This window comes from Colius striatus, chromosome 4 (genome assembly GCF_028858725.1).
Source record: "Colius striatus isolate bColStr4 chromosome 4, bColStr4.1.hap1, whole genome shotgun sequence".
NCBI classification, from domain to species: Eukaryota; Metazoa; Chordata; class Aves; order Coliiformes; family Coliidae; genus Colius; species Colius striatus.
This window is the reverse complement of record NC_084762.1, coordinates 18,158,948-18,185,946: the sequence shown is the minus strand read 5'-3', so window position 1 is coordinate 18,185,946 and position 26,999 is coordinate 18,158,948. Positions and strand designations below refer to the sequence as shown.

Here is a 26,999-nt window from a genome sequence, read left to right as displayed (position 1 = left end):
TGGATAGTAATGGACAGAGCCTGGCTATGAATGCAGCTTATTGAGTTGTTGTTTTTCTGCAAAGATTATTTTGCTCCCAGAGTTTCTAAATCTCATAGCATGTTTTTCAGCATACATAACAATATCTGCAGATTAAAGGCAGGTCCCAAAACAGGATACAGCCACCAAAAGGTAACTTGAACCTCAGTTCTGCAGGAGTTTATAGGTCAGAAGGAGCAACTTTAAATAAACATAGATTCTGAATTGCAACCAGCATAAACAAGCTCCAACTAGAACTGCTCCCGCTCTGTCTGGTACCAGTCAGACTCCTAGAAGCAGGCTTTGTACCAGCTGCACTGTGTAAATAATGCATGCAAGAAGACCAGTCTAAGGGACACTGGAGTAGACTAAACATGACAAATTAGAAGGTGTTAACAAAGCTCACTCCAATAAGGACGTAGTCTGGCAATTACTCCTTAGCAGCATTGAGTTTATCAGAAATATGACAACAAAAGGACAATCATATTTGAGAAATGGCAGAATGTGATAAGAGAAATTTACTGAGAGATTATAGGCAGCTTCAATGGCTCCATCAGCCTTAATAAGCAGTAAATGTTACTACACTTTTTAATGTCATAATACTAGGACTGTACACTGCACCTCTCTCCCGTAGGTTGCCCAATTTTTCTGCATGCAGGAAGCCCGTAACATTCAAGGATGACATTGACAGAATTTCCATAGACAACACTTCAGAAATACATATCAAAGCCTCCATAAAGCCTCCTCATTCACAGTAGGAAGCTGAAGTTTACCATTAGGTGGCAGCGTGGTATCATCTGTTCCCTCCTCCCAGATGAACTGCTTTGGAAGCTGGCGTGGGAAGAGGGAAGCATCTGCATTGAGTGGGTGGATACAGAAGTATGTGGAATGTACTTAGCATGTCAGCATTTGCTTTCATGTACGAGATGGATCCACCATGATGACCTCTGTTACATGCAAAACAACAAACATTATTAAAAAACTTTCTAACCACCACTAGGTCTGACTGCTGTTACTGCTTGGCAGAGGATGGATTTTCTTCATATGATCACAGTCGGTAGAGGAAGCAGGGAACCCTTTGATTAAAAATGGACTTGTCATATAGTAGGGGAAAAGTATGTGGTACATTTGAACAAGCAATTAATTCACAAATCTTACATGGATCTAAATTTTCTACCAACAGATTGCAAGCAGTGCCTTTATGAAACAGGCATCACACATTCCCTCCCAGAACTGTTAAAAATTCTGAACAGTCCCATGTTGGTAGGATGTATCATACCAATCTCCTCTTGTTCTAAACCAATCCAAATACTGCAACATCACTGTTGGTGTGGATATGAAAATTCTAAGTTCCCACATTTCTCAGACTGGGTCAACTACTCTGTATACTCTTTTTCTGGCAGCAAGCTATTTAAGCCTTCTTTAAGGGTTTCTGGCTACATCTGCATAATACCACAGCCAGGAATGTTGTATACCTGGAGGAAGGTGGCACAGATTTGCTTTGCACTTGAAGCTCACATAAAGATGGTGAGAGAAAACTAAAGCTTTACATCAGTCTTCACTCAAAAATGAAATATTTTTAATACTTATTTTCTGGAGTGAATGAAATGGTGCATATTGTGTGTATGCTATGTATGATAGCAATGTAGCAAGAAACTCTTATTGGACAAGTTAAGCGTTTTAGAACATGAACAAACAACAGTTAGCAAGGCAGGAGAACAAGTGTATACTAACAGTCTTCTACAAAAACATTTGTGACTTAAAAGGATCACCACTGAAACATAATAACCAGTACATTCAAGTTTCATTACAATATAAATTAATTTGGTTATTTGGCAACTGAGATTCTTAGTTTGTTCTATGACACACGAACAGCAAGAACTTATCAGTCAGAAATTAGCTATACTCTTCTTAAACTTTCAGGCTGGAAGATGATGGCTTGCATACTGTGTATACACATAACATTTTAAGTATCATAGTATCATCTTGATGACAGAAAAAGAACCTGGAGAATGACTGTATATCCATAGTTCTTTCTTTGCATCCTTGCAACATTTGAATAAAATAGGAGAATTCCAGTGCATATTTTGATTGTATATATATTACTCCTGCAATATAGCAAATACTATCAAATCTACAGGCAGTATTCTAGTTATTAATAGAATATGTTAGACCCAGTACTATCCATTTCCCTTAATTCACAGTTCAAACCTTTTGTTCACTTAAATCCCAGTCATTCCCAATTGAACTCGAATCTTCAGTCTACTGAGTCAGAATATTTTCTTGTCCCTGTGCCAGTTTAAGGAAATGTTGTACTAAAGCCCTTCAAAAGTTAAAGGATTTTATTTCTGGTATTTCAATGTCTCATTTGTAATACCTAGAAAGTACCTAGCTGAATGATTCAAAAGCTCTGATTAATTTTTAAACACATTTTAATTGGATGAAATACTAGAAACAATGTTTAAAAAAAGCCACAAAAGGAACTCTTGGAATTAAGCATAACTCATATTTAAAAAACAAAAAAAATCCCAACTCCACACAACAGATGGGTGGATCTAATTTCTTTCCATGCTGCAGACTGTCTTTCTGTATCATTTGCTGATGACTGACAATCATCTAGAGGGAGGATTTTATTCTCTCTTTCAGTCTGTAATCTATCCACTTCCCACCTTCTCTTCAGTGTGCTCCCATCTAACTTCTTCCTATCCTATTTTCTCATATCAGTTTTTCCACTGTTTTTCTCCCTGGCCTTCTCTTTAAAAATTTTTTTTGTTTACCACAATTTACATAACCAATAAAAGGTCCTCCTTTCCTATCCTTATCATCCATCAGGCTGCAAGTGTTGTAGATCCCACCAAGTCAGATCAATGCAGAACATTTAGCTTCAAAATTAAAATACGTCCCAGTTTCCACACATTTAACAATAGTTTAAAGAAGCTCAAGGTATTAATAAAGGACAGATCCATTCTGTTCAGTCCTATCTCCTTGTATGCACAGCTGTTGTTTATCATACCAGGCCTCCTTCTATTTTAAAGCATCTCAAAATTCTAACAATTTTCTCACTTCTAGTGACAAATTATTCCCATATCTAGTAATGGTTAATGCTAATATCTTCCGTATCCACTTTCTTTCTTCATTTATAATTGCCTTTTTTCACTACCATGTACAAGTTCTCATTACTCACCCATGCCATACATCAAGTATTTGCAAATATGTCAGTTTAGTTAAACCACATGGTATTAGTGATGTTTACTTTCACAAATTAATCTCATTGCTTCAATTTTCAAGCAAATTATGAGAGCTTTTCTATTGGGGAGGCACTTTTTAAACACAGAATGTTCCATCTATAGGCAAAACTATTAACACTGTGCTGTCACCCATAGCATGAAGGGCAGACTAGGTTCTCCTGTCTCTCCCCCTACCTTTTTGCCCTCTCCACAACTTATCCCTCACTCCCTCTGCACACTTACTTGTTCCGTTGATTAGCACTCCTCTCAAATTGATCACTTTCAACAACTATGCCCACCATAATCTTCATGCTCCATCTCCCGTAACTTGGATATGAACGAACAACGAACTAGTCTTTCTATTACATTTGCCCAAAGATTTCTCTATTTCCACCACCCTCACTAAAAAAAGGTATTTCCTACCTGTACTTATATTTCTCTGACTTATTTTCAACAAAATCTGATGTTTCATTAATATATTTTCTAATGCTTTCAATATTCAAAATACAATATCATTGGTTTCCTATTTAACAAACACCCAAACAGACAATTCTAAATTAAATAAATCCTAAACTAATGCTGTTTAGGTTTCTGGAAGATTAAGAATTATCTATCTCATAGACACTGTCTTAACTGTAAGAACTATAAATTTTGGTTATGAAGTCAAGTACTACATTTGAAGTTTTGCTAAAATAAGAACAAATTAAAAGTAATTATGACATAACCATTGTATTTACATAAACAGAAGTATTGCAAGAAACCTATGGATAGTGGACTATACAACAGAACTAATTACCTTGACTTAAATCTCAAAAAATACTGCAATAGCTCTTACGGGGTTCAACAAATACAAAATTAAAGCAAAGAAAATCAGGTTTTATGTCAGCTCATCACAACTGTTTCTTACAGTGTTTCAGAACATATTACATGGGCTTTGAGATTAAGTGCTTGACTGCAAAAAAAAAACAGACAAAATGAATATATCATCATTTCAAAGGAGACTTGCTTCCATAACATTGATTTAAAACTTAGAAATAGTTTTATTTTAAATAGCCTTTGGTTTGGGCAGAGCTGGTATTTTGATCAAGAGAAATGTTATTCCTGATGCTATGTCTAGGACTGAGCAGGTTTGGAGCCCTAAGATTGTCCCACTTAAATCCCTCTAATTCCATTTATCACTCACTATAAAGTTTCTATTTCAGAAAAAAATGTCATAAATTCCACCATACTTACGTACAAAACTAAAGAAGTCTGTGGGTTGGAAAACAGGATTAATATTTCAATAAAATAAACTCGTTGATGTGGTATAATAAATCACATTTTACAGTGCAATTTTAGCAACAGATAGCAATCTAAACATCCTTAAAAGCCCCATAAAACTCAAATGCAACAGTAAGTATTCCATAACTACAACGTATAAATCCAAAGCCTTAGGTTATTTACCAATCCTCAAAATCTAAACATCATGGGGGTTCAATATACCAGGCTTTTAGATTATCTACACTTCTAATTGATGATCCAAAAATAAGGATTATGAAGCAGGATAGAATTTGCATCAACAAGTCCTCTGAGCACCACATAGCATACCAACAACTAACAGATGCATGTATTTTTAAAATCTTTCCCTGCCCTGTAAACCATTAAACTTTTCTGGAATTCACAAAGGCAAATACAGAGAAAACCACTAAAGAAGTGGATTAAAGGCATTTGGTACTCACTTGTCTATCTCAATACCAAGTGGATTAGCTGGACGTAAGGACAAGGGGGGAATCCCTTTGTTCCTATCAGTGCGCATGTCATAATAGTTCATTTCATCCACCCAGACAGCAGACTGATCCAAGATACCTAGAGAAAACAAAGTGCAGATCCTTAAAACAACAAGGGTAGTCCAGCACCATCAACTTCTAACATACTGAATTAATTTGAAAAATCCTGATAAATATAAAATGCATGCCTAGGTAATATATTGGAAGATACACGGCAAAACAACCTGGATGCAATTATGCTAAATTATTTTATTATAGCTGCTGAAAAGGTATTCGTGGCCGGGCATCAATCACTACCCTCTTACAGAGTGAACAGCTTCATGTACACTAAAAGTATTTTACTAAATCACAGAGTATTAGTAATTTTCATTCTTCTAAGTATTTTGCTATATGTCCAAATCTCCTAATCTATTGCTTTCAAAATGAGCAATTACTTGGAGGTCTTCTTGTTTGCATATTTTAGAGAAGATTCCTTTTCTATGCTGCTCACTAACCAAAAAGTAAGTGAACTTTGGTCACATGCCAAGCCAGATGACTTGAAGGACACAGGACTGACTTTGTTTCCAAAGTTTTAACACAGACAATGCATAAAGGTGAGGCACAATAGGTCTTGGCCCTCAGATAAAAATGCAACCAGCCATACTCTTCTTTAAGCCATGCCCTTCTTTTAACACACCCATCAGATACTCTGGTGCTGAACACCAGAAATTACCTCATCTCCACACTTAGCTTATAAAAATAATAACAATTCTCCTCTCTCATCACCAAAACCTTCAATGTGTATTGCACTTGATGTTGGTGTCAGGAGGATGGAGCCAGGCTGTTCTCATTGATGTCCAATGACAGGACAAGGGACAATGGGTATAAGCTGGACCATAAGAGGTTCCAAAGAAATACAAGGAAAAACTTCCTCACTGTGAAGGTGAGGGAGCACTGGAACAGGCTGCCCAGATGGGTTGTTGAGTCTCCTTCTCTGAGGACATTCAAAACCCACCTGGCTGAGTTCCTGTATGACCTACAGGTCCAGCTGGTCCATCTATGGCAGGGGAGTTGGACTAGATGATCTTTCAAAGTCCCTTTCATTCCTTAAGATTCTGTGATTCACTTTTCTATTATTAAGATCTTAGTACAGCTTAGGAGAAATTGTGTTACTTAATGGTCACTGAACTGCAGAGATCAAAAGCTTAAAACTGTCCTTGTGGGAGCTTCCATGTTAGAAAAGATAACTATCCAGCTTCATCAATGAGGTGTTCAGAAAGAAACATTTTCAACCTAGAAGGTATTTAGACTGGATTCTGGATGAAGCAGAGGTCCTAGACTGCTTGGCAACATCATTTCAATGGTTAAGCACCTCATGAGAAATACTTCAGACTTTCCATCTTGTTAGAATGACAAGAAATGGCATGGAGGACTCAACTATCTTTAACTGATTAACTATCAGATCAAGATTACGTGTAAAGCTCATGAGATGGATTATATTTTGTACTTAACCTGTACATTTGAGAGTAATTACTGAATCTGTCATGAATTTTTTTATATTTTGGAACTTTAGTGCTACTCCTTACAGAAAAATAAAGGGCTATTTTTCATTAGTCTTCGAGAATTTTATCAGGGTATTGAAGTAGGATTAATTTTGCATATATAATAAATTTATTAATAAATTTGCGTATTTTACTGATATATTCCACTTTTGCCACACAACAAAGGATTTTCCTGAGGTGGACCCATTTTAAACATAAATTTTATTTAAAGAGGTGCTCAGTCATAAATTAGTTTAGCAAGGAAAACAGATGGATATTTGAACAAGAAAAATATACCTATTTTTTCAGGCTTAAGCAGTTTGAAGGAAACAGTTGAAGTTCCTTTGCCACCAGACTTAGTAGTAACAATAATGTCTCCCTTGTCATTTTTAGCCTGTCCGACTCGACACACAATTTTACTGGCAGACATCCATTCAGCAGTCAGCAGACAGTTGTGCCCACAGATTGTTAAACCTGGGAAAAAGAAAAAAATACCCTACTGTGAACAGAAGTATCTCTTGAAATTTCCATAACGCAAATACATTTATGATGCTCCATATATATTACAGAAATATATGACCCTTCTCCACTCCCTGACAGTCAATTACATTGAAAGAGTTAGGAATATGTTTTTCAGATGTTCCCTAGGTGATTTTAGGTCTTTTGTCCTGGTGACGCTTCTTGAGACTCACACAGTGCTGCTTGAAGCTTATTTTAATCTCTTTCACTACTTATGGGCTCCTGCAACTTTTACTTCAGGTTAGACAATAGATCTTCTGTCTGTTAAGACACTAGAGAACTGTTCAGTATTGTACTTAGGTGAAAACTCCATCAAAAACTGCATGCAAAAAGTATTTCATGTTTACCTGTATGATTTGGTATAGCAAGAAAAACGCATAACAACTCTGCAAAATATTCATGATGAACAATGTTTCTTCAACCTTATTTGTTTAGCAATTCTTTTTCAGACACAGAAGGCTTTGTCAAAAAAATATTAATTGATAAATATTCTGTCCCAATCTCTTCTGTACAAAATATGTGGTGCAAGACTGTGATTCTGCCAAATAAATTGCCCTTGTTGTATGAAAGAATAGTCATGTAACATTCAGCTGTTTATTCTCACCGACTTTCTCATAACAGAAGTATAAATGACAAACTATGAAATAAAAATACAACATGCATTTTAGCTATGAACCTCTCTTGCAAGAAAAGACTGTAACATATTAGAGTATGTTAAGCTTAACACTTAAGAATCAAGGTACAACTGCAGTATAAGGTCCAAGGCTTCCTGGGGCTTCATGTCAAATCAGTTTAACCAGTTGATCCATCTGACCAGTCAATCTGATAAATTCTGGTTGGATTGGGACTCTGTATCTGGAACAGATGGATTGTTTTCTCAGATCTAGAAGAACAATTTCCATATTTCTAATCAGAGTTGTGCTTTCCTGAAGTTTTGGGAAGATCCTAATTTCTATAGTATTGATTTGGAGAACAAGTTCATCAGGTTCTTCGTAAATAACACCCTTACCTAGAAACATTGTCTTATGTCTAAAGGGACAAGGATGTACAAGTATGTTGGCTGTACTGCAGTCTAAATTAATCAGGCATAACATTTTCTCCCCTGTTGGCTTGGCTTTTGCTTTTAATTTCTAGAAAGCTCTGACCAATTTAAAAAATACAGACAGAAAAAGGTCAGCATAAGTGGCTCAGTACTAAAGCTTCACACTTTTTCTCACAATTTAAGTCTCTGAGATTAAACAGCAGACAAATTTGGCCGTTTTCATGGCTGTCATACTTAAGAATATCTTACTCCCTGCCAAAACTATTTTGAAAATAAAAATTGAAAAATAAAAACCAGAAAGGCATTAAACCTTTCTTCAACTGAAACTATTTTTACTTGTGCAAGGACAGTAGATTTGTTTCTTAAAAGATGCCTGAATTAAGGGGGAGGAGGTGGGGGAGGGGAAGAGAAATGAGATATATACATACAAAAAAAGCCTTAAAATAAAAAAATATTTTTATTGCTACTTATTTGCATCATTTTATCCAGGTAAGGTTTTTTTTTTTTCAGAGTAGGAAAAAAACCCATATATTTGATACCTTAGACTGTATTCCTACATCTATCCTGGTTTTCTCTGAAGGAAAAAAAGATTGCAGTAGGAACTAAGACTAACTGAAAGAATTTGTCTGAATCACTCATAAAAGACTTTCAACCTAGAATTTCAACAGGTCTGAAATCAAGATCTGAGCTCTAAAAAATTAGTAGGGTAAAGATTTTTGAATAACTGTACCCCTGTATCTTTCTGTATTTTCTACTCATCAGATGTACCTAAAGCTCTCAAGAAAACAAGACTACAAGATCTGAAACCTCTGCAAAGGTGGGAAATGGCCTTTGAATCTTAAAAATGCAAAAGAAAGTCATTCTCTATTAAAATTTTACATATTTCACTAAATATAGTAACAGCAAAGCCTTTCTAAAACAAATTAGAGCATGTTGGGGGAGGATCTTTTGATAGTACAGATACAACAAATTTTTTTCTCCAAAAAGAGAAAACTTCGCTTTAAATAAAATTCCATTTTAATCTGCTACAAGGTATAAAGATCTTGGAGATATCTGTACAGCTGAAAATGTCTTAAAAGACAAATTAAACCTTGAAAGCACAAATGTTGGAGGTATCTCCTGAATTCGACTTTTTATGACATGAGCCGTAGAGTTACGAATAAAAAGTTTACTTGACTTCAAAGATACAAAGATGTTACTAGAAGGCACTCTTAAATGAAACAAAAAGGCATGTTCTTCTATTACATGATATTCTGTTTATATGTATGTAAAAAAAGTTTGCTTTTCATTTTACTCTAATGCATCTCAAATAGCAGATTATAAACTTTACAAAACCCTCACTCATACTTGCTTAAATCACATGTCTACAAAGGCTCACATTTGCAAGTATTTCCATTCAAGTCACAGGGAATATTTACATGCCTAATTTAACCATGAAAAGAAATCTTTACATGCCTGGGGCCTTAGTCACTTATGGGAGAAAGCTGAGAATTGAGCTGAGGAAAAAATAAGGCAATCCATTACTTATTTTTACATCAAAGCATGATAGTATTAGCAGCTATGTGTTACTCTGAAAAAAAACATTAGAAAAAATATTATCAGACAGCCACAGTATTAAGGCATAGCTCAGGAGACATCTTCATCCCAAGAACTTAGTACTGATAACTTCCAAGAGGTTCCTACCAATGAACTAATGAGCTTATCAAAGTACATCAAACACACAAATACACTGAAATACACTCACCTCTAATATCATCAGTTATTGGATTATTTCTCAATAAAGATTCATTAGTGTATTGGAACCTTGTCTGGTAGCTCAGGAAAATGCTACTTGCCCTTTTCAGAGACAGCAAACTCAAATGAAGGGGAAAATTATAGTAGCTCATGCTTGGCCATAAAGTTCATTGGAGGTGGCCATGAATGGAATTCAGGAATCTTGGTTTACAGCCATGAAGTGAAATATTGTTTCTAGCAAAGCCAAACAAAATTCCAGTGGACTTCAGAGGAGTCATGATTCCACAACAAATTAGATAAATTGTCTCTAAAATGAATACTGAAGGATATGTATGCTTAACTTCCTAAAAAAAAAAAAAAAAAAGGCAGGGGGGAGGAGGAGATTTCAGTAGTTACCATTAACTTGGGTTTCCAGAAGATTTTACAAAGTCTTTTTCAAAGGGCTTAAGAAAATTAAGCAGCTATACGATATGATCCTCAAATGGATAAAGACAAGGTTACAGTAAATGTTGTGTTCTCATGGAGGAAAGTTTCCATACAGTATATGCTGCGATTACTTATGGTCAATATACTCATAAATGTCAAGTTAAAGAGGTTACAAAGTTTGCTGATAATATTAATTTACCAAGAAAGTTAAAACTAGGAAAAATGTATAATAGACCTTATGCGTGGATGTTTTATAATGTAGATGCTAAAAAATAGCAGGTGAAATTCAATGAGTGAAGATACGATTCTCATAGGCAAAACCTTAAATTCACAGGTGACAGGCTCAAACTGACTACTGACCCTTGAGTATTAAATCATGGGACTACAATAGGCAAACAACAACAAAAAAACCATTAACTTGATGTTTAGTAGGAGTTACACAGAAACAGAATCCTAGGGATGAAATACGAAACAGAAGTGAGAGTGCAGTATTATGCCACAGTGCATTCATATCCTCAACACTGTCTGTAACTAAGATGTTGTTCACTCATGATGTGAAACCAAAAAAGATTCACTAAAGAGCAACAAGAAGGGTCAAAGACATATGTAGAAAAATGTCCTATGATGACTCAGCCTGGAACAGAAGCATCAGAGCACTGATGATCAAGATCTGTGTTGTCATAAGAATCAGAGAAAACTGCTTGTTCCCTCTTTCAGTGCAAGAATTACAATAATTCAAATGAAGTTACTGTGTTAAAATCAAAACAGTGAAGGAAATTATTCTTCACCAAATGTGTAGCTAAATCATTGATCTTGCTTTGTCGTAACTGTTGCAAATACACAAACTGACTTTTACAATAATTCAGGGAATAGCAATGTTCAGTGACATTGAAAACACTTCTGATAGGAAAGTCTCCGTGCTGAAATTCTCAATGCCTGGGAATGTAACAAAGGAGCATCTTGTTTCATCTACCCTCTTCTGGCACACTCCCACAGGCATTCCTTCTTAAGAGTCAGCACAGCATGTTAAGTCAGGTTAAGGGCTCATCTAACAAAGTATGGTCACTCATTAGTTGGACATTGGGCAGCATGCCCGAATTTCTGGATTTGAGTGTGTATTGGTGAAAAGGGCAGTCCTCACAATATGCAACACAGGTCTGAACATGCAAAAAGAAAAAAAAAAATTCTCTAATTATATCCTAAATGTGACATTCTACACAAAAGAAGGGCCTCAAAACAAAGCGTTTCTTTCAACTTACCTATGAGGTCTGTAGGCCCAGTCCCCAAATTTTCTCCTCTAATTGTCACTTTTGTCCACGAGATGCCTTCATTGGGAGAGATGCCAGTTACAAGTGGAGGCTGCCGTGCTCGAGACATGATGTCTACTCAGTTACTGAAAATAAAGCATGAAACAATCATCTAACAACAACAATTATGTAAAAAAATATTAAAAATCTTTTAAGTGGTTCTTCTAAAATGGTAGAGAAATATGAATGTAGATATGGAACACTACTCTCAGAGCCTTTTTTTCCAGTCATAAAACTATAAAGAATATCTGTACCTTCTTTGCACTTCCATTTTTAAAAAATGAGCATAGCTCTGGTTCTGAACTGTAAAGAAACAGCATATTTGGAAAAATAATTAAACCCTCAAAATGTTTAATGAAACCATATACACGCACTCCAAACCACTTACATCAGAATTCAAATGAGTCTATTCAATACTCTATTAGAAAGTTATTGTACTCTTTAGAAAGTTTAGAATTGCTAAGCTAGGTAGCAGACTATGATCAAGTTTTCATGTAACTTCCCAGTCAAAATTAGACTTATTAGCACAGATATTCCCATGGGAAGATGCCCCCAGCACTTACTTGTATAGAGCATCAACATTTACCCAAACTGAGAAAATGGGAAGTTTACTTACAGACACTACACTAGCAGAAAATGTCAACAAAACAGATTATACACCAACAGACCAACAAAAATGTACATAAAATTACCAAAGATGCATTTCCAAAAGAATAAAGACAACATGTAGTTTGCTATGCAACTGATTCCTATGGCTTATTAGCAGTTTCCTCTGTGCAGCTCTGCAGCTATAAGAAGCCAGTAAGTACAATCTGCAGCACATTAGCTCCCATTAGCTTCTCCATATTTACACTTATTAAACATGAAGCCTACACATCAGTACACAGGTCCTACAGAAGTCATTAGTCAGGGAAAAAGGTTTCTCTTAAGGCCTCCAACAGTAATTTTGCATCATGTATTCCATTTCATGACTCCTGATTATTCTACTAAGACATAATATCATCCTTAAAAATTCCTCGTAAAAATAAAATCATTTGGTATTCCAGAACATTGTGAAGTTATCTATGACTGGTTTCTAATAGGAATTCATCTGCAGGAAAAGTAGGAATCAAAAAATAACCTATAGGAAGAAAGGGGTTGACTTCTGAGAAAATCCAGGAATGATGAAATCCATTAGTATTAAAAAAATATGGATACACGTTTAGAACACTTTGGTATATGCAATTTTAAAAGTTCAGGCTGACAAAAAAATTAATGGAATATAAACTGAGCTTCGTAAGTTTTCTCTCACATATGTTTATTTTGGATCAAGGTATAATTGCTATTTTTTATTTGCAAATAGCCAAGTCCATGAAATCCAGAACCTTTGTAAGTCGTCCCTAACAATAAACTGCAGTAAGGTTGCACTTTCTAAGCACCTGCAATTAGGAAATACGAGAACTAAGTAAGCTATCTTTGTTTCAGCATCTATGAAATACATTCCTTGTACCATCATACACCATGCTTCTATAAAACCTCCCAAAATTTTTCAGTGTTACTAGACAGATCAACCACGAAGATCTAAGAAGCTCCCATTAACCAGTTTTTTTCTTCATGTTCTGCAGTTAAAACACAGTGCAAACGAAGATGGAAATCAGAAAGAAAGGAATACAGAGAAAGATCTTGTGGTGAAAGGAATCATATACTGCTCCCAGGAGAGGATCCAGTCTCTTGCTATACTACAGATGCACAGCAGGTCACTTATAATAAAACTTTACAGTAACCTTTTTTTCTTCTCAGCTTCTGGGTGTCCAGAGTACATTTCACACTGACTTCAGGTATAGCCATGGGCTCTGAACATAGGGAATGTTGCATAGTGTTCTGAAACATTCGGGTCCTAAAAACTACCTCAAAGCTATAAATACACTTGATCTTAAATGTCTGTTTCGAAGTTTCATATACTTAAACTACAAATGCTATCACACATCTCAAAAGTTATTTTGAAGAGAAATTAATATGGAAAAGACATTTAGATATTTGAATAACACAGAACTATTAGTATCCTGACAGAACCTTTGAGAGTACCTTTGAAGAGTGTGCAGTTAATAATAAATGCAGATTCCTGTTGAACAGGTGTGAACATAATAAATGTAGTATATGACTGACATATAGTACATGAATAGTACATGGTAAAAGCCCATGATAACAACTACAACTTATGTATCTGAAACTAAGGTAGTTGATTTAGGGTTTGTGTTTTTAACTGGCAAACCCCACATTTCCTGACTGGTTTACTTATCAACATTAAAGATTATATTATGTTTTAAAATAAACATTACCTTTTTTTTTTGAAAAACAAAACAAACAAAAAAAATGATGAGAAAGGAATTAAGTTATATAATATCATATGGATGCTCTTGTAAGTCTGTCTATAAAATACTGGGATCTTTAACATGAAGCCAACCTGAAGGTAGAGAAAAACAGTAGTAAACAGATGTAGTCTATAACCTTATAGATAGAACAGCACTGAAGAAGGACTGTCTTGGGAGTCTACAAAGAAAACAGCTGACAGGCAACTCCGGCTATGGAAGAGAAGGTTGTGCTCCGGCAGGCAGAGCCCCCTCCCTCTTGTTCTCTCCTGCACTACTCCTATTTGTTTCCTAGCATTGTTCCTCCCCGCCTCGCCCCCTCCACCGATGGAGGCAGACAGTCTCTGCCTCACTTCAGAATCGAGGCCAGGTCCTAGTCTTGCAGCCAAACTTTTGCCTTCTCCTATACTGCAGATTTTCCCTCTGAAATCTTATCCGTAAGCTCAAGTAGGGAGGGAAACACCTGTTGATATCCCAATTCTCCTTTCAAATCTGGACAACTTGGTAACTCCTCTTCCTTATCTCCTGTTCCTTACCCCAAGGCTTCTTGCCCAGATAGCCCACCCACACTCCTGTTGATCCACTTCCTCACCACAGGTAAAAATGTTAGATGTGGTCTTCTGTGAAGTTCCCTAGTCCTGGAGTCACAGGGCTTGATCAGCTCTCTTCTCATCTGTGCTGCATTAAAAGCTACACTACCACAGCATTGCCTGACAAAACAGGCATCACAATAAAAATAAGCTTACCAGTTCCCATTGCTAAACTTAATACTACCTGGAGCAATCAGAATCGGAAACTTCAGAGAAAGTCTTGTTTATTTCTCTATAACTAAAAGATATGAGTGTACAGAAGTTCAGATCTTTCAGAATTTGAAGTTTCCTCTGGAGTCCTGTGCAAAAAGAAGAATTTGGGGCTTAAGTTTACCTAGAGTGAGGATGACAAACTGCATCTATTCCTTATCTATATATTCTTTGCAGCTTTTCTCACAGATCCTCAGCAGATCTCAAAGATACCCAACAAGCAGCGCGTTTGTATCCCCACATACAGACCTAGTCACCTTCTGCAGGAAGCAGCATTGGTAGATACCAGTAAGACAAAACACATCTTTTACTTTAAATAATTTTTAATAAAGATTTATATAGAATGTTAATCAGTAACACAGATGTAAAAAAGTCACCTTCAGGAACTCAGTGGTAATATAGTGAGAAAGAAATCTTGACGAAAACAAGTAAAACAGAAGCTACTTTGGTATTATTTGGTTGATTTTCTCTCCCATCTCCCTCCCCCTCCCATCAAATTTTTTATGGTTCCCTTGCATTGCAGCCATTGTTTCTTTTTAAAATACCTAGGGACACAGGTAATTGGCTTGAATCAATATCAAAACTCAAAAGTAATATTACAACATATTTTTCTGGATTTCAGAAATTGGCACTAGATTCCCCTTCATGATGACCTAAATAAATGTAATAAAAATGCTGAGCCTCCTGAGGTCTAATATTTCTTCTAAAGTATTTCCATATTACTGCAGAATTGCTTTACAATACCTCACTGGAATGAGAATACCACAGTAAATCTCAACACATTACAAAAGCACTATAGCACTGAGATGCCCTGTTATTATTATTTTTAAACTGAAATAAATGAGACCAATTGCTAAGAATAAGTGAAGGAACTATCTAATCGGTTCTTACTATGAGTATCAAACAAATGCTTGGAAGCATTGTCCTTCTTATGACAAACGTCAGTAGTTGAAATGGCTGATTGGGAAGTCTAATCAGTTTACTACCGTGACCCAAAATCCAAAGTTTTTATTAAAAAAAAAATATTTAAGTCAAAGCTACTTTTTTGATTCATAAAAAGTTACAATAATCTAAGAGCTTCTGTTGCAATTCCATATCTTGTCCTAAAGAGAAATTCTATTTTTTAAAAACATAGTTCTTGTATAAAATAATAATAATAATGTAAAAAAGCAGCCTTCTTACTGAAATACTGCCTCTTACACAGACTAGGGGAGATTGCATAAAGGCAGTTTTCTTTACAAGATACTTCCTCTAAGGAGGCAATCTCACTAAAGAAGTGTTAATGAGACTGGGTTTTGGGGGGCTTTTTTTGGCAATGTACAATCTTCTACACTAACAGAGGCCTCTTTCCCTCTTTACTCCCCCATACTTTTTTTTTTAAAAAACTTCATTTCCTCACAATATCTCCCCACTGGTTTAACAGGGATGACATTTGTTTGACTGCTCCCATGATCTTGCCCATATTATTCTATTATTCTGTCATAATTCTTATTATGAAAGTGCAAGATGTTAGAAAGCCTCTGCAAAGACCACCTACTACAAAGTCAGCTTGAAAAATGCCTTTCATAAACATCATCTTTGTCTTTACATGAGCTTCTCAAATAAACTGTCCTCTCACAAAAGTTTGTTAAAAAAAAAGATTCAGACAATTCTGAGCATTTCAAGCTTGCTAGAGAGGAGACATCTTCACTCTTCATGCTAAGAAAAAACATTTTAAAAACAATTAATGAAGAGATGAAATATGGCCCATTATGAGGGAAAATACAAGTCTAGTTGCTTTTTTGACTTTTGTATACCTTCAGTTGGTTTAAAACAAGAGCTCTCAAACGAGTTTCCACATTCAGTGGCAAGCAGAGAAGAAACACAAAGTAAAATGCCAATAGCTACCATATCTCTTCTGCAAAGCAGAATACTGCTTACCATTCTGGAGGAAATTCAGCATTTAAGAACGTTCAATATACTGCTAAGTTCAAGCCTCAAAGGAAAAGTGCAAACACCATGATGGCATGGAACTTTGGAAGATAAGTAACAAGCAGGTGTTACCTTAGAAATTTCACCAGTGGAAAAATTGGTATTTGAAATGTTTTTAAAAAAGGAGTTTCTGACTTCTAAAACAAGACAGCAGGTTGGTTCCAGTGACTGAAAATTCAGTACATTTAAAATTTTCAGTGGTAATTTGTCATGGACACCGAACTTAAGACTCTCTCAGATGACAGACTCAAGGTCAATGCAAGTGCTATGGTCATCTAGCAAAGGGAGTCTAAAGCTGCCAAGCTGGGAGGAAAGAAAAGGCCTATTTATTATTGCTGAGAAGTTCTAAGCTCCAAGCAAGCACACAAGTCTTCAGGTATCAAAGATTTATTTGGTCTCACTCATGTGTGTGTGACAGAATACAATTCTTAAAATTCTGAGGCAGGAACAGCAAGAATGACCAAAGCATCACCCATGTTCTAATCACACTATGCCTCAGATGTTGTTGTTTACTTAAAAAAAAAAAAAAAGGAACCAGAAACCAGTAGGTGAGGTATTCTTATCACACTAACGTCACAGCATTAAACGCCTTCCAAATGAACAGATTTATGAAACGCTCTTTTTTAAACAAGCAATAAATACTCGGATTCCAAAACATAGGTGATGGCCTTTTCACCTTACACTACACAAACTTGTGCTTCTATTAAATAAATCTAATAATTTGTTTTCACTAGAAAACCCAGAGTCCCTTGAGTACAACACACTATGAAAGAGTCAGTGAAGGGACACAGCAAATGACCCCGAGAAGGACGACGCAGCAAAAAGCTTCCTACATGTTTGTACTCAAACCATTACAAAATGATGAAAAACACTGATGCAACCTTTTCTGTGCTTTATCTTTCCAACAATATAAATTCAGACAGACAATCTACATAAACCAAGATTTAAAAGCGTCCAAAAAGCAACACTGTGAAAATAACTGACATTTATTAACCCCTCTGGAGATCTTCAGTGCCCTAGAATTTCCACAGCCTTCAACACTGCATTAATAATACAAAGTCCATTCCTGTAAGCCTGCCAGAAAAGACTGGGAAGTGAATAAGCTAAACAATGCTGAAATTCCAAGTGATATTAAGAATCTATGAATGTTTATTTAAATAATAAAAGAAGACTTGTCAATTTAAACAAGAAGTGCTCACGATTCTTACATTTGGGGGGGGAAAAAACTCTTCAAAACACCACTAAGCTACTTATAATGAAAAGATGAACAAACATAAAAAAAGGAGGTAATTTCACTGTCACACAGGAAAAACAAAGCCTCATTTGTCTTGCCCTGTCATATCCGGCGTGTTGATTCAAGCCAATATTAACACTGACAAACACGTTAACCTACAGGACAGCACTACGTGCCAGAATCAGTTTCAATTTGGGAAGATGCACAAGGTTTGAGACGGAGAGGGCAAATGACAAAGGAAAAAAAAGCTTTCTTTGGAGTATGAAATGACATAATAGGATACTCTGCTGCTTTTAAAAGGGCTTCTGAATATTCCCATCAGGCACAAAGGACATACTCGAGATTTTGGTTTTAGGGTAGCCAAGGAATAAGCACAGCAGTTTTGCTTTCACAATAGCCATATGAGCATATTTCCTCAGTATCTCAGAGGTCCTGCTTTCCTTAACCCTGTGAGGTACATCTTCATGGCTATAGATCTTGACAGAGTGAAAGCAAAATAATCACAGCACTCAGCAATGCCATTAACATTTCTGAGTCACAAGGGATTAAAAGGCTGGACCCAAGGCAGATGCTGTGAGAGCCCCTCAGCAGAGAAGTTCAGCGTCCGTTGCAGCTCGGGCTGCAGCTGCAAGGGATTGACACCACTAACTGGAACCCAGCTCAGGAGAAACTCTGGGCACAGTTCCGGCATCCGAAATAAATTAAAGTAAACAGTGTTGCTCTCTCTCATCCACCCTGTTAGCAGCCTCTCGGTTGAGCTAGAGACCACACACCCAGACCACACAGCACCAGCTGAACTCGCTCGCACGCAACATGTAGAAGCTATCACTCTGCTGAGGTATAGGGAGGAAAAAAGAGGGGGCAGGAGTGTGAGTGTGTGTGTTTAGAAAAGCTGCTTGCTCTCTCCTCCTATCATTACAGCTGGTTATGTTTTGTGTGGTTGGGAAGGAGGGAAAGAAGGGAGGGATAAAAAAAAGACCTATAAACCTCACTAAGAAAACATACTGGTCTTGGCCTTTTGTAGTAATGGTTTGCACTCCTCTAGTACTAGTTTAGTAGCTGATGAAGGGCTAACAAAGCACTCATTTAACATCAATTAACCTTCTATCTATCACTTGTCAGAAAAAAAAAATCTAGACTAGTATAAATCCATTTCCTTGTACATACTGACAGCATCTTATCAGTTATGATATACAGCATACCTATATATTGATGCATTTTTACACCAGGAATTTTGACTTATCATTTATTTGGAGAGGAGAGAGATTCCCCACAAAGAACAATTAACTGCCCAAATGCCATTACAACAGAACGCTGAATTTTGCCACAAATATTCTGTTGTAAAATGAAGTTTTTTTCATTTATAATTTCCTCCAGGATTATGGTGTAAGATAACAAGCCTATATGTAACACAGTTTGCAATACATCAGCAAGAAGTAAAAACTGCAAACCTCTAAAAATAGATTAAAAAAAAAAAAGTATGATACTGATGAACAGACACTTTTATAATGGGGACAGGGAATTCTTTGTTTCTTTTAGTTTAGAATATTGTTTCATCTGTCAATTACATCACCTGTTCAAACAGAAGCAGCCGAATGTTTGGAGAATTAAAAAAATTGATTTTAGTCGCTCTACTTTAAAACTCCCTTCCCTCCACTCTTCTACCACCAACACACATACCTCCTCCATCAAGCTCACCAGCACGTGAATTTAATTTAATCCACATACACAGTCTGAACAGCGCAGAACCACAGTCACATTTTCACCTCAGCTCAAAATGTATTTACCTAAGTGACAATGACAATCTGCAAGTGCCACCATTAAACAAAACCACTGATACTACAATAATCCAAATGTCAACATTAGCCCTATAAATTTTGACTAGGTCACTTTTATCAGGGAAAACCTTAAGAAAAAAAATATGCAAAAAATGTTTCACCTTATCAAATACATTTTTTTAAGTTAGCTTTAAAGCTACAAAAGCTCATGCTGAAAAGAAATTATTCTCCCAATTTATTAATTGAATCTGGTTTATCCCAATTTTCTAATTAGGTTTATGTGCTGGTTTATACCAGTTCTTGAATGATCACTTTTGCTAACATATTCAATGTTACAGCACCTATTCATTACCAAGACAGAAATAAAACCAATTTAAGCTTTGTAAAGGTCTGTTCTGGTTGTACTGAATTGTCTAGAAAAAAGCAATAGTGTAAAAGCAAAAGTAATTTCAGAAAGTCTGAAAACAGATGTTTCTCCCCAAAATTTCCACTATTTTCTTTATAAATTGCATTACAAGTCCTCAGAAATTAAGTCATCTGCTTGGTTAAAAGCTTCTGTATTTATTACGTGACACATCACTATAATCTAGCAACATTGTGAAGAAAAGCCTTGAACATCTATATATAAACACATACAGAAAAAAGTCAACTCAGCTTTACACAAAACTATATCACAGATGGCCATAAATCTCCCATTAATTTCTAAATTCTCACAAAGCAAATGCTTTTCCACATCTGCCGCTATCTCTGACATCCAGCAAAGTTTGCTTCATGAACAAGTCATTCTCCTAACTGTCGTCCAGTTAAACCACTCATTCTTCTCTTGTTCTAAAGTTATTCATAATTTTCTGTGCATTATTTTAGTTATTACGAAACTGGTAAAAAGTCTCAGTACTCTCATCATCCCTCTATCTTATGTTATTCGCAGGCAGAAATTCTAAAATAATACTTGAAGCACCAGAAATTTCCCAAAGTGTTTATGCAAATACATTCAGAAAGATCCAGAAGTTCAGAAAAATAAACGAAATAAATCCCCATGGGATGGGATTTTTTTTTCCAGGGAAAAGAAACACCACATTTTTTTTCAAAGTCCTGTAACTATACACAATAGCCTTTATAAAAACCACTGTATAACCACCGTAGTTACACAGTTCACATGCTTGAAGTTTTAACTTGGGTACTTGTAGGTAGGACCCTAAACACTAAATTTACCATTTGCCATGTGTCTCTTTGGGCAGTTCCTTTTAATTCAAAAATATTTAAAATATGAGACGCTCACTTGTGTTACCGAGATTCCTGTATTTTTCATTTTTTCTCCCCAATACCTCTTTGCCTCTGCTCAGGGAAGCACTTGAGACATATGCTATAGCATCTTTCTCTATTCATGTGGTGAGATACTGAAGCATTTCACTGTTTGAGAGCCTGCGTGCACAGGTATTTTTTTGACATATTCCATCCTGCTTCTGTCTTGCACACTCTTATCAATTCCACATACCCACATAAAATCCCATCTCCTCTATGGAACTATGATGCTTTCAGAGTAGTGAAGTCATCCTGTCAGAAACAGAAGCTTCCCTGTCTTCTACTCTGATGGAAACAGGAGAAAAGTCCATCAGCTTTATGTAATTCCTGAACCTTTTGCCAAAAATCTAATGTTCACAAGACTCACAGAATTCTTCAAAAGAAAATTTAAAGTCATCACTTTTTAAAAGGAGATATGTTAGGATTATTGCAAAAAAAATGTTTAGTTTGTCCTCAATACGAAGTGGGCATTCAAAAAGCAACATTTGCATAGCCTGAAATCTTTTAACTACTACAAGCTTTTTGATGAACTCTCAGGTACATTGAAAGGAACATTGCCTGCAGGTCAGCCACAAAGCTAAAGAACAAATACAAGTCTAAATATATCTAGAAAAAAACCCCACTGATTTGTATTGTAATCTGATCCACAGACACTTTCACACTGCTGAAGTCCCCATCAACTTCTGCATAATACAGCCTTAAGGTCTGCCTTTAAGAATTAAACTGAAAATCTGGGAATCTGGAGTTCTCTTAAAGTCAAGAGAAAACCAGGCCCATTAAGGGCTTGGTGTCTCAGAAATTCTGTTTTCCTTAAAAAAAACCAAAAAACCAAAAACAATCAAACCAAATACAATTAGAAACTAAACATGGGCTTTCACACCAATCACTGAGTGCAATCATGGTAGCGCCTACTGAAGATGCTGAATATACTGTCAGCAGATTAAAAATTTATGATGTTAGAAAAAGTATACAGTTTCCTTCTGAAGAAAAAGCACTAAATAATACAAAATAATATAAAAAGTACAAACAATTTCTCCAGAGGAGGGAGGGGAGGCATCTGACTTGGTATTGTTTAAAATATTAAATAATTAACTTGCCTTTCCTTATTCAAAGTGTGTAACATATCAGTCACACAATTCGTATTTTTGGGCATTTCTCTCAGTACTCAGTTTCCAGGAAAACTCCTTCAGGTTTGCATTGGTTTGTTTGTTTTCCAAGAGATCACAAAAATGAGTTCTCCCTCCTCCTCTAACCTTTGACATTGGGAGACGAATCCAACTGCCTTTGAATTGAAACACTGAAAGGAATTATTCAAAATAATTTTCACATTAAGGCAGAAAAATTTTAGATCAGCTTTATTTTTAAATTGCTACTTTGAGAGCTGTAAACACAGATCTCTGCTTTCACATGCAGCGCAAAAATTGAACCATCAATCTGACATGACTGCTCTATACATGTGCTGTCCAATCATCCCTCAGCCTACAAGCACCTTTACAAACAAGATTTCCTCCACTGCCAAGCACTGTATGCCTCCCCTGGGAAAATTAATTTGAAAGACAATGTTGCACAGCACAGATTTACAGAATGTAGGTGGTCCAACACAGAAGGTCAACGTTAAGCTGAAAAACTGATGTCTGACTTCTGTTAGATGTTAATTTAGCTGTTCTCAGATTTGAACCTTCACTATACTTTTAAGTACAGCAGGAGATTCCACTCTTACTGAAAAAAAAAAAACCAAAACAAAACAACAACATAGAAAATAAATTCACTGTATTATTTTCCAGGTCCTCATTGTTAAACTACTGATTTCTCCTGTGGAAGATCTCCTGCGCCTGTTTATATAAATAAATAATGATGTAGCACCATTCAGAATCAATGCAGGCAGTGTCTATGGGCTCCACAGGCTGTTTTGACCTGGAGTACAAAATTTTAACTGTGGATTATTCCACAGATACTTTCAATAAAAATCAGAATCCATGTTTTTAAGAACATCTTTTGTATTCAGCCCTCTGTCACCAATCTCATCATTACTTTTTTCTCTCTTTAAGTGAAGTAGGAAAGCAGAAAAGTACGGAATAAACAAAATCAAAATTACACAAAACCACAGTTTAGTTTCAAGTACAGTGCTTAACACTGGATTTGAAGCTAGATGTATGAGTACATTGAAAGAAATTGATTAAGTATTGTTTAACAAAACGTATCTAAAAGTTTCTGTCACTAAAAGAGGTCAGTGGCCTCTGCCTTTCTAGTGAATCCATTTATTTTGCTTTAGTCCAGCGTCACTGTGAGGAGTGAGCATAACAAAAAGTGGACTGTATCGGTGGATAGTTTCTGTTGAATAGGACCACGGGAAAACAATCAGTAGATTATATATTTTAGCATCTTTATTGTCTCTTTTTACCTCAAATGCTCTCCACGATAGCAAAAAACCTCTGCTTATATTCACAAGAAATCCTACAACTGTAAAAGAGTCCAAATATTACAGATTCAAAAACACTTACTGAAGAATATCTTTGTTATATTGAATTGAAACAGTTTCTCCATACAACAATATCCACTGCTGAAAGGGCGAGCTGTTAAACATTTTACTGTAAATGCTTATTTTAAAATTTTTTTTAAGTTCATGACTTTAGAGTTTTTTTAGAATTCATTTGAAATGTCCGTTAATTTACACTGATGTTCAGCACTAATACCTGATAAAGTAATTATAGCATTAAAAACCTATCAAGTCTGTAAAAATACTCTAATTTATTGTACAAAGGTCATGGAAACACAAGACAACTTTACATTTTATTTAAAACAAACCGCACAAGTTTGATTGGTAACATAGTTTTAATTAAATTATTTCAACTCTGACACATACTAAAAAGTTATATTCTCCATACAGCAAAACCTCGTACCATTACAATGTACGTTAATGGTATTTTCAGTGAGATAAGTCATACCAGTATAATGAAAGTAATTACATCCTCTTTTAAATGGTGTTTAAGACAACAGAAATCCCATCTAAGCAAAACCATTGCTGTCTGGGCATAAATCACAAAACTGTAAACTAATCTGTCTATGCAAAAGAAATTGGCAGCAGAACACGACTTTTCCTACTTCTTGCTGGGTCAGTGCAACCTGTGATAGATACTACAGAAAGGAGAATCAAGAACTACAGAGCTTTTCTTTTGCAGGTGAGTAAAGTGGTAAAGCAAGAAGATAGACCTGTTTTCCTAAATGCGTTTATTTATAGTTTACAATAAAACAAACAAACAGAAGTCCTTCAACTGTTTATCAAAAGCAAAACAATGTTTACAGCATTTAAACGCACACAAATCAATAAAGAAGACATAGTTTACTAATTTTAGGAATGACCAGAAAGCCTGTAAGATTGAAATGAGATTAAGATTTCAGATTAAATTTTAAAGAATGAGTATTGGCACCTTAGCTTTAATCTGACATTTTGTCACTGTAATATTTCAATGGCTTTCAAGTCAATTTTGAGTGTACAAATAAAATCTGTTAATCCACAATGAGCATGTAAGTTGCACGGGAGAGAAAGCTGGAGGGAGGGAGAGAAGGAAAAACTGGTAATGTAAAAGGAATGCTATTTTGAAAACCCCTAATTCTGGACAGAACGGGAAACTCTCCTTTGGAAATAGGATTGCCCCCAGCTTCAGACATCTGTTCCACTTGATGAGATATCTTTTTCAAGTTCGTAATTAAGACATAGAAGAGACAACAAGGAAAAACATTTGGTCACCTAAGTGTCCAAGCGAGTGAGAAATGTAGAACTGGGTACGAAGTAAAAAAAAGTAATTTTAATAAAATAATTTAAGTCACAGAGGAAGTGTAAAACTTCCACTTAGGAATCAACTCTAATCTAGAATACAGGTTTTGTATTTGTTCCATGGAACTTTCTCATCGTACATGCCTAAGGACACACTCATTTTGGGGAAGGATCTCTGAAACTTGGCAGTACCATGAATGCAAAGCTTATAAATAAATAATAAAATCAGACCTGCAAGTAAACAGATCTTCAGAGGTGAGATCCTGCCGCACCCTCGTTTATTTCCTCTACTCCCCCACCCACACACAAACACTTCAATGAGTTGAACGATTTCAAACCGTTCTAGACCAGCCTCATTTCACGGTATAACCAAGCGGGCCTAGGAGCTTCCGTCAAACCGCTATCAACCAAGGGACAGACACAAAGGCAAAAGCCACCGAACCACAGCGGGATCCCTGACGGGCCGGGACACCGTGCTCCGCGGCCCCACAGCAACCTCCCACGGGCACGGTCATTCTGCAGACACCCGCCCGCCTGCGGGACACCGCGTTGCGGTGTCACGAGTGACGGGGAAACCCTCCCCACCTCGCCCCGCCGGCTGGGCCCCATCTCCTCTCAGATGAGCTGGAGGAGAAAATGCAAGCTTCTGCAGCCGGGAAGCCACCACCTTCTTCCCTCGGCAGGCGGCTCGGTGGGGCCCGGCGCTCAGCCCCCGTCCTGCCCCAGGCCCCCTGCCTCGGGAAGGGGGGCGGCCCCTCGTCCCGGCGGCCTGTACCGGCGAACCGGCAGGTGCTTGCGAGGAGGCTGAGGGAGGGGCCACGAAGAACAAGTCAGCGGGAGCCCACTGACATTCCCCCGCGCCCCCATGGCCCTAAACGACAGCTCCGCCGCTGCTTCCCGGGGCGGGGCCTGGGAAGCGACACTCGGCCCCGCCCGCCGGGCGAGAGCCTCGCTCCCCCGGGGAGCGCGGGAGGAGGAATGGAGAGGAAGGGCCTCCGCCCCGGGGAGAGGAGAAGGAGCCGGGGCTGCCCCGCTGCGAGCCGGCTCCACGGAGCCCGGCGGAGGAAGAACGGGGCGGGAGGCCGCAGACTGCCACTCACCGGCCGCCGCCGCATTCGTATCCGGCACCTGGGGCAGCTCCGCTCCCGGCAGCGCCTCCGCGTCCGCCGGACACAGGCACCTCCAGACGCTATCCGAGAAAATCGATGGAGCGCGGAGCGATCGAGTTGAAGGGCGGGCAGAGAAGCCGCTCGCGGCCACGGCCGTGCCCCCGAGCACCGCCTCCTTAAAGGCACCGCGCTGCGCGCGCCCTCGAGGCCTCTCTCCCTTTCACACCAGGTGGAGGTTGTGGAGACGCTCCCCGCTTGGAGGAGGCGCAAGGGAAAAATGAAATCACAGTAACAGTGGTAACAACAACATAATGACAACAAAAACAATAAATGATAATAAAACCATCCCTGGGAGCTCTATCAACAGCTCTCCCAGCAGAACAGGGGGGGACCCATGTGCTGTGGTGTGAGGAGAAGGCAGCCTGGGGGTGGTTGGCACTCTGGGTGGATGAAGCAAAATCATAAAATATTTTTGGTTGGAACAGACCTTTAAGATTGAGTCCAACCCCTAACCTCACAGTGCCAAGCCCATCACTAAGCCATGTCCCTCAGCACCTGTGTCTTTGAAATATCTCCGGAGATGGGGACTCCACCACCTCCCTGGGCAGCCTGTGCCAGTGTCTTAACAACCCTCTCAGGGGAAAAAGTTCTTAACTAATCTCTGATCTAAACCTCCCCTGGTGCAACTTGAGGACATTTCATCTTGTACTATAATTCATTACATGGGAGAAAAGACCAACTCCCACCTCGATACAAACGCCTATCAGGTAGTTGTAGAGAGTGATCATGTCTCCCCTCAGCCTCCTCCAGGTTAAATTACCCCAGATCTCTCAGTCACTCCTCATCAGACCTGTGCTCCAGACACATCACCAATTTGTTTCCCATTCATGACCCACTCAGTGTCTTTCTTGTAGTGAGGGACTCAAAACAGAACACGGCATACAAGGTACAGCCTCACCAGTGCCACCTGCAGAGGGACAATCACTTTCCTGGTCCTGCTGGCCACATTGTTTCTGATACAAGCCAGGATGCCATTGGCTTTCATGAACACCTGGGTACAATTCTGTCTCGTGTTCAGCTGGCTGTTGACCAACACCCCCAGGTCTTTTTCCACCAAACAGCT

At 37.5% G+C, this 26,999-nt stretch overlaps 1 protein-coding gene across 2 annotated transcripts in view; it reads right to left on the bottom strand.

Annotated features, from left to right (window-relative positions):
• Window positions 1-25,948, bottom strand: part of EXOC2 (exocyst complex component 2) — a 133,260-nt gene extending 107,312 nt beyond the window's left edge. For both annotated transcript variants that reach the window (XM_061995977.1, XM_061995978.1), the window contains exons 1-4: window positions 25,868-25,948; window positions 11,512-11,645; window positions 6,829-7,005; window positions 4,964-5,090 (exon numbers count right to left, since the gene is read on the bottom strand). In XM_061995977.1, coding sequence (XP_061851961.1) covers window positions 4,964-5,090; window positions 6,829-7,005; window positions 11,512-11,629 — 422 coding nt within the window. In that variant the 5' untranslated portion in view covers window positions 11,630-11,645; window positions 25,868-25,948. The remainder of the gene's footprint in view (window positions 1-4,963; window positions 5,091-6,828; window positions 7,006-11,511; window positions 11,646-25,867) is intronic.
• Between the last annotated feature and the right edge of the window lie 1,051 nt (window positions 25,949-26,999).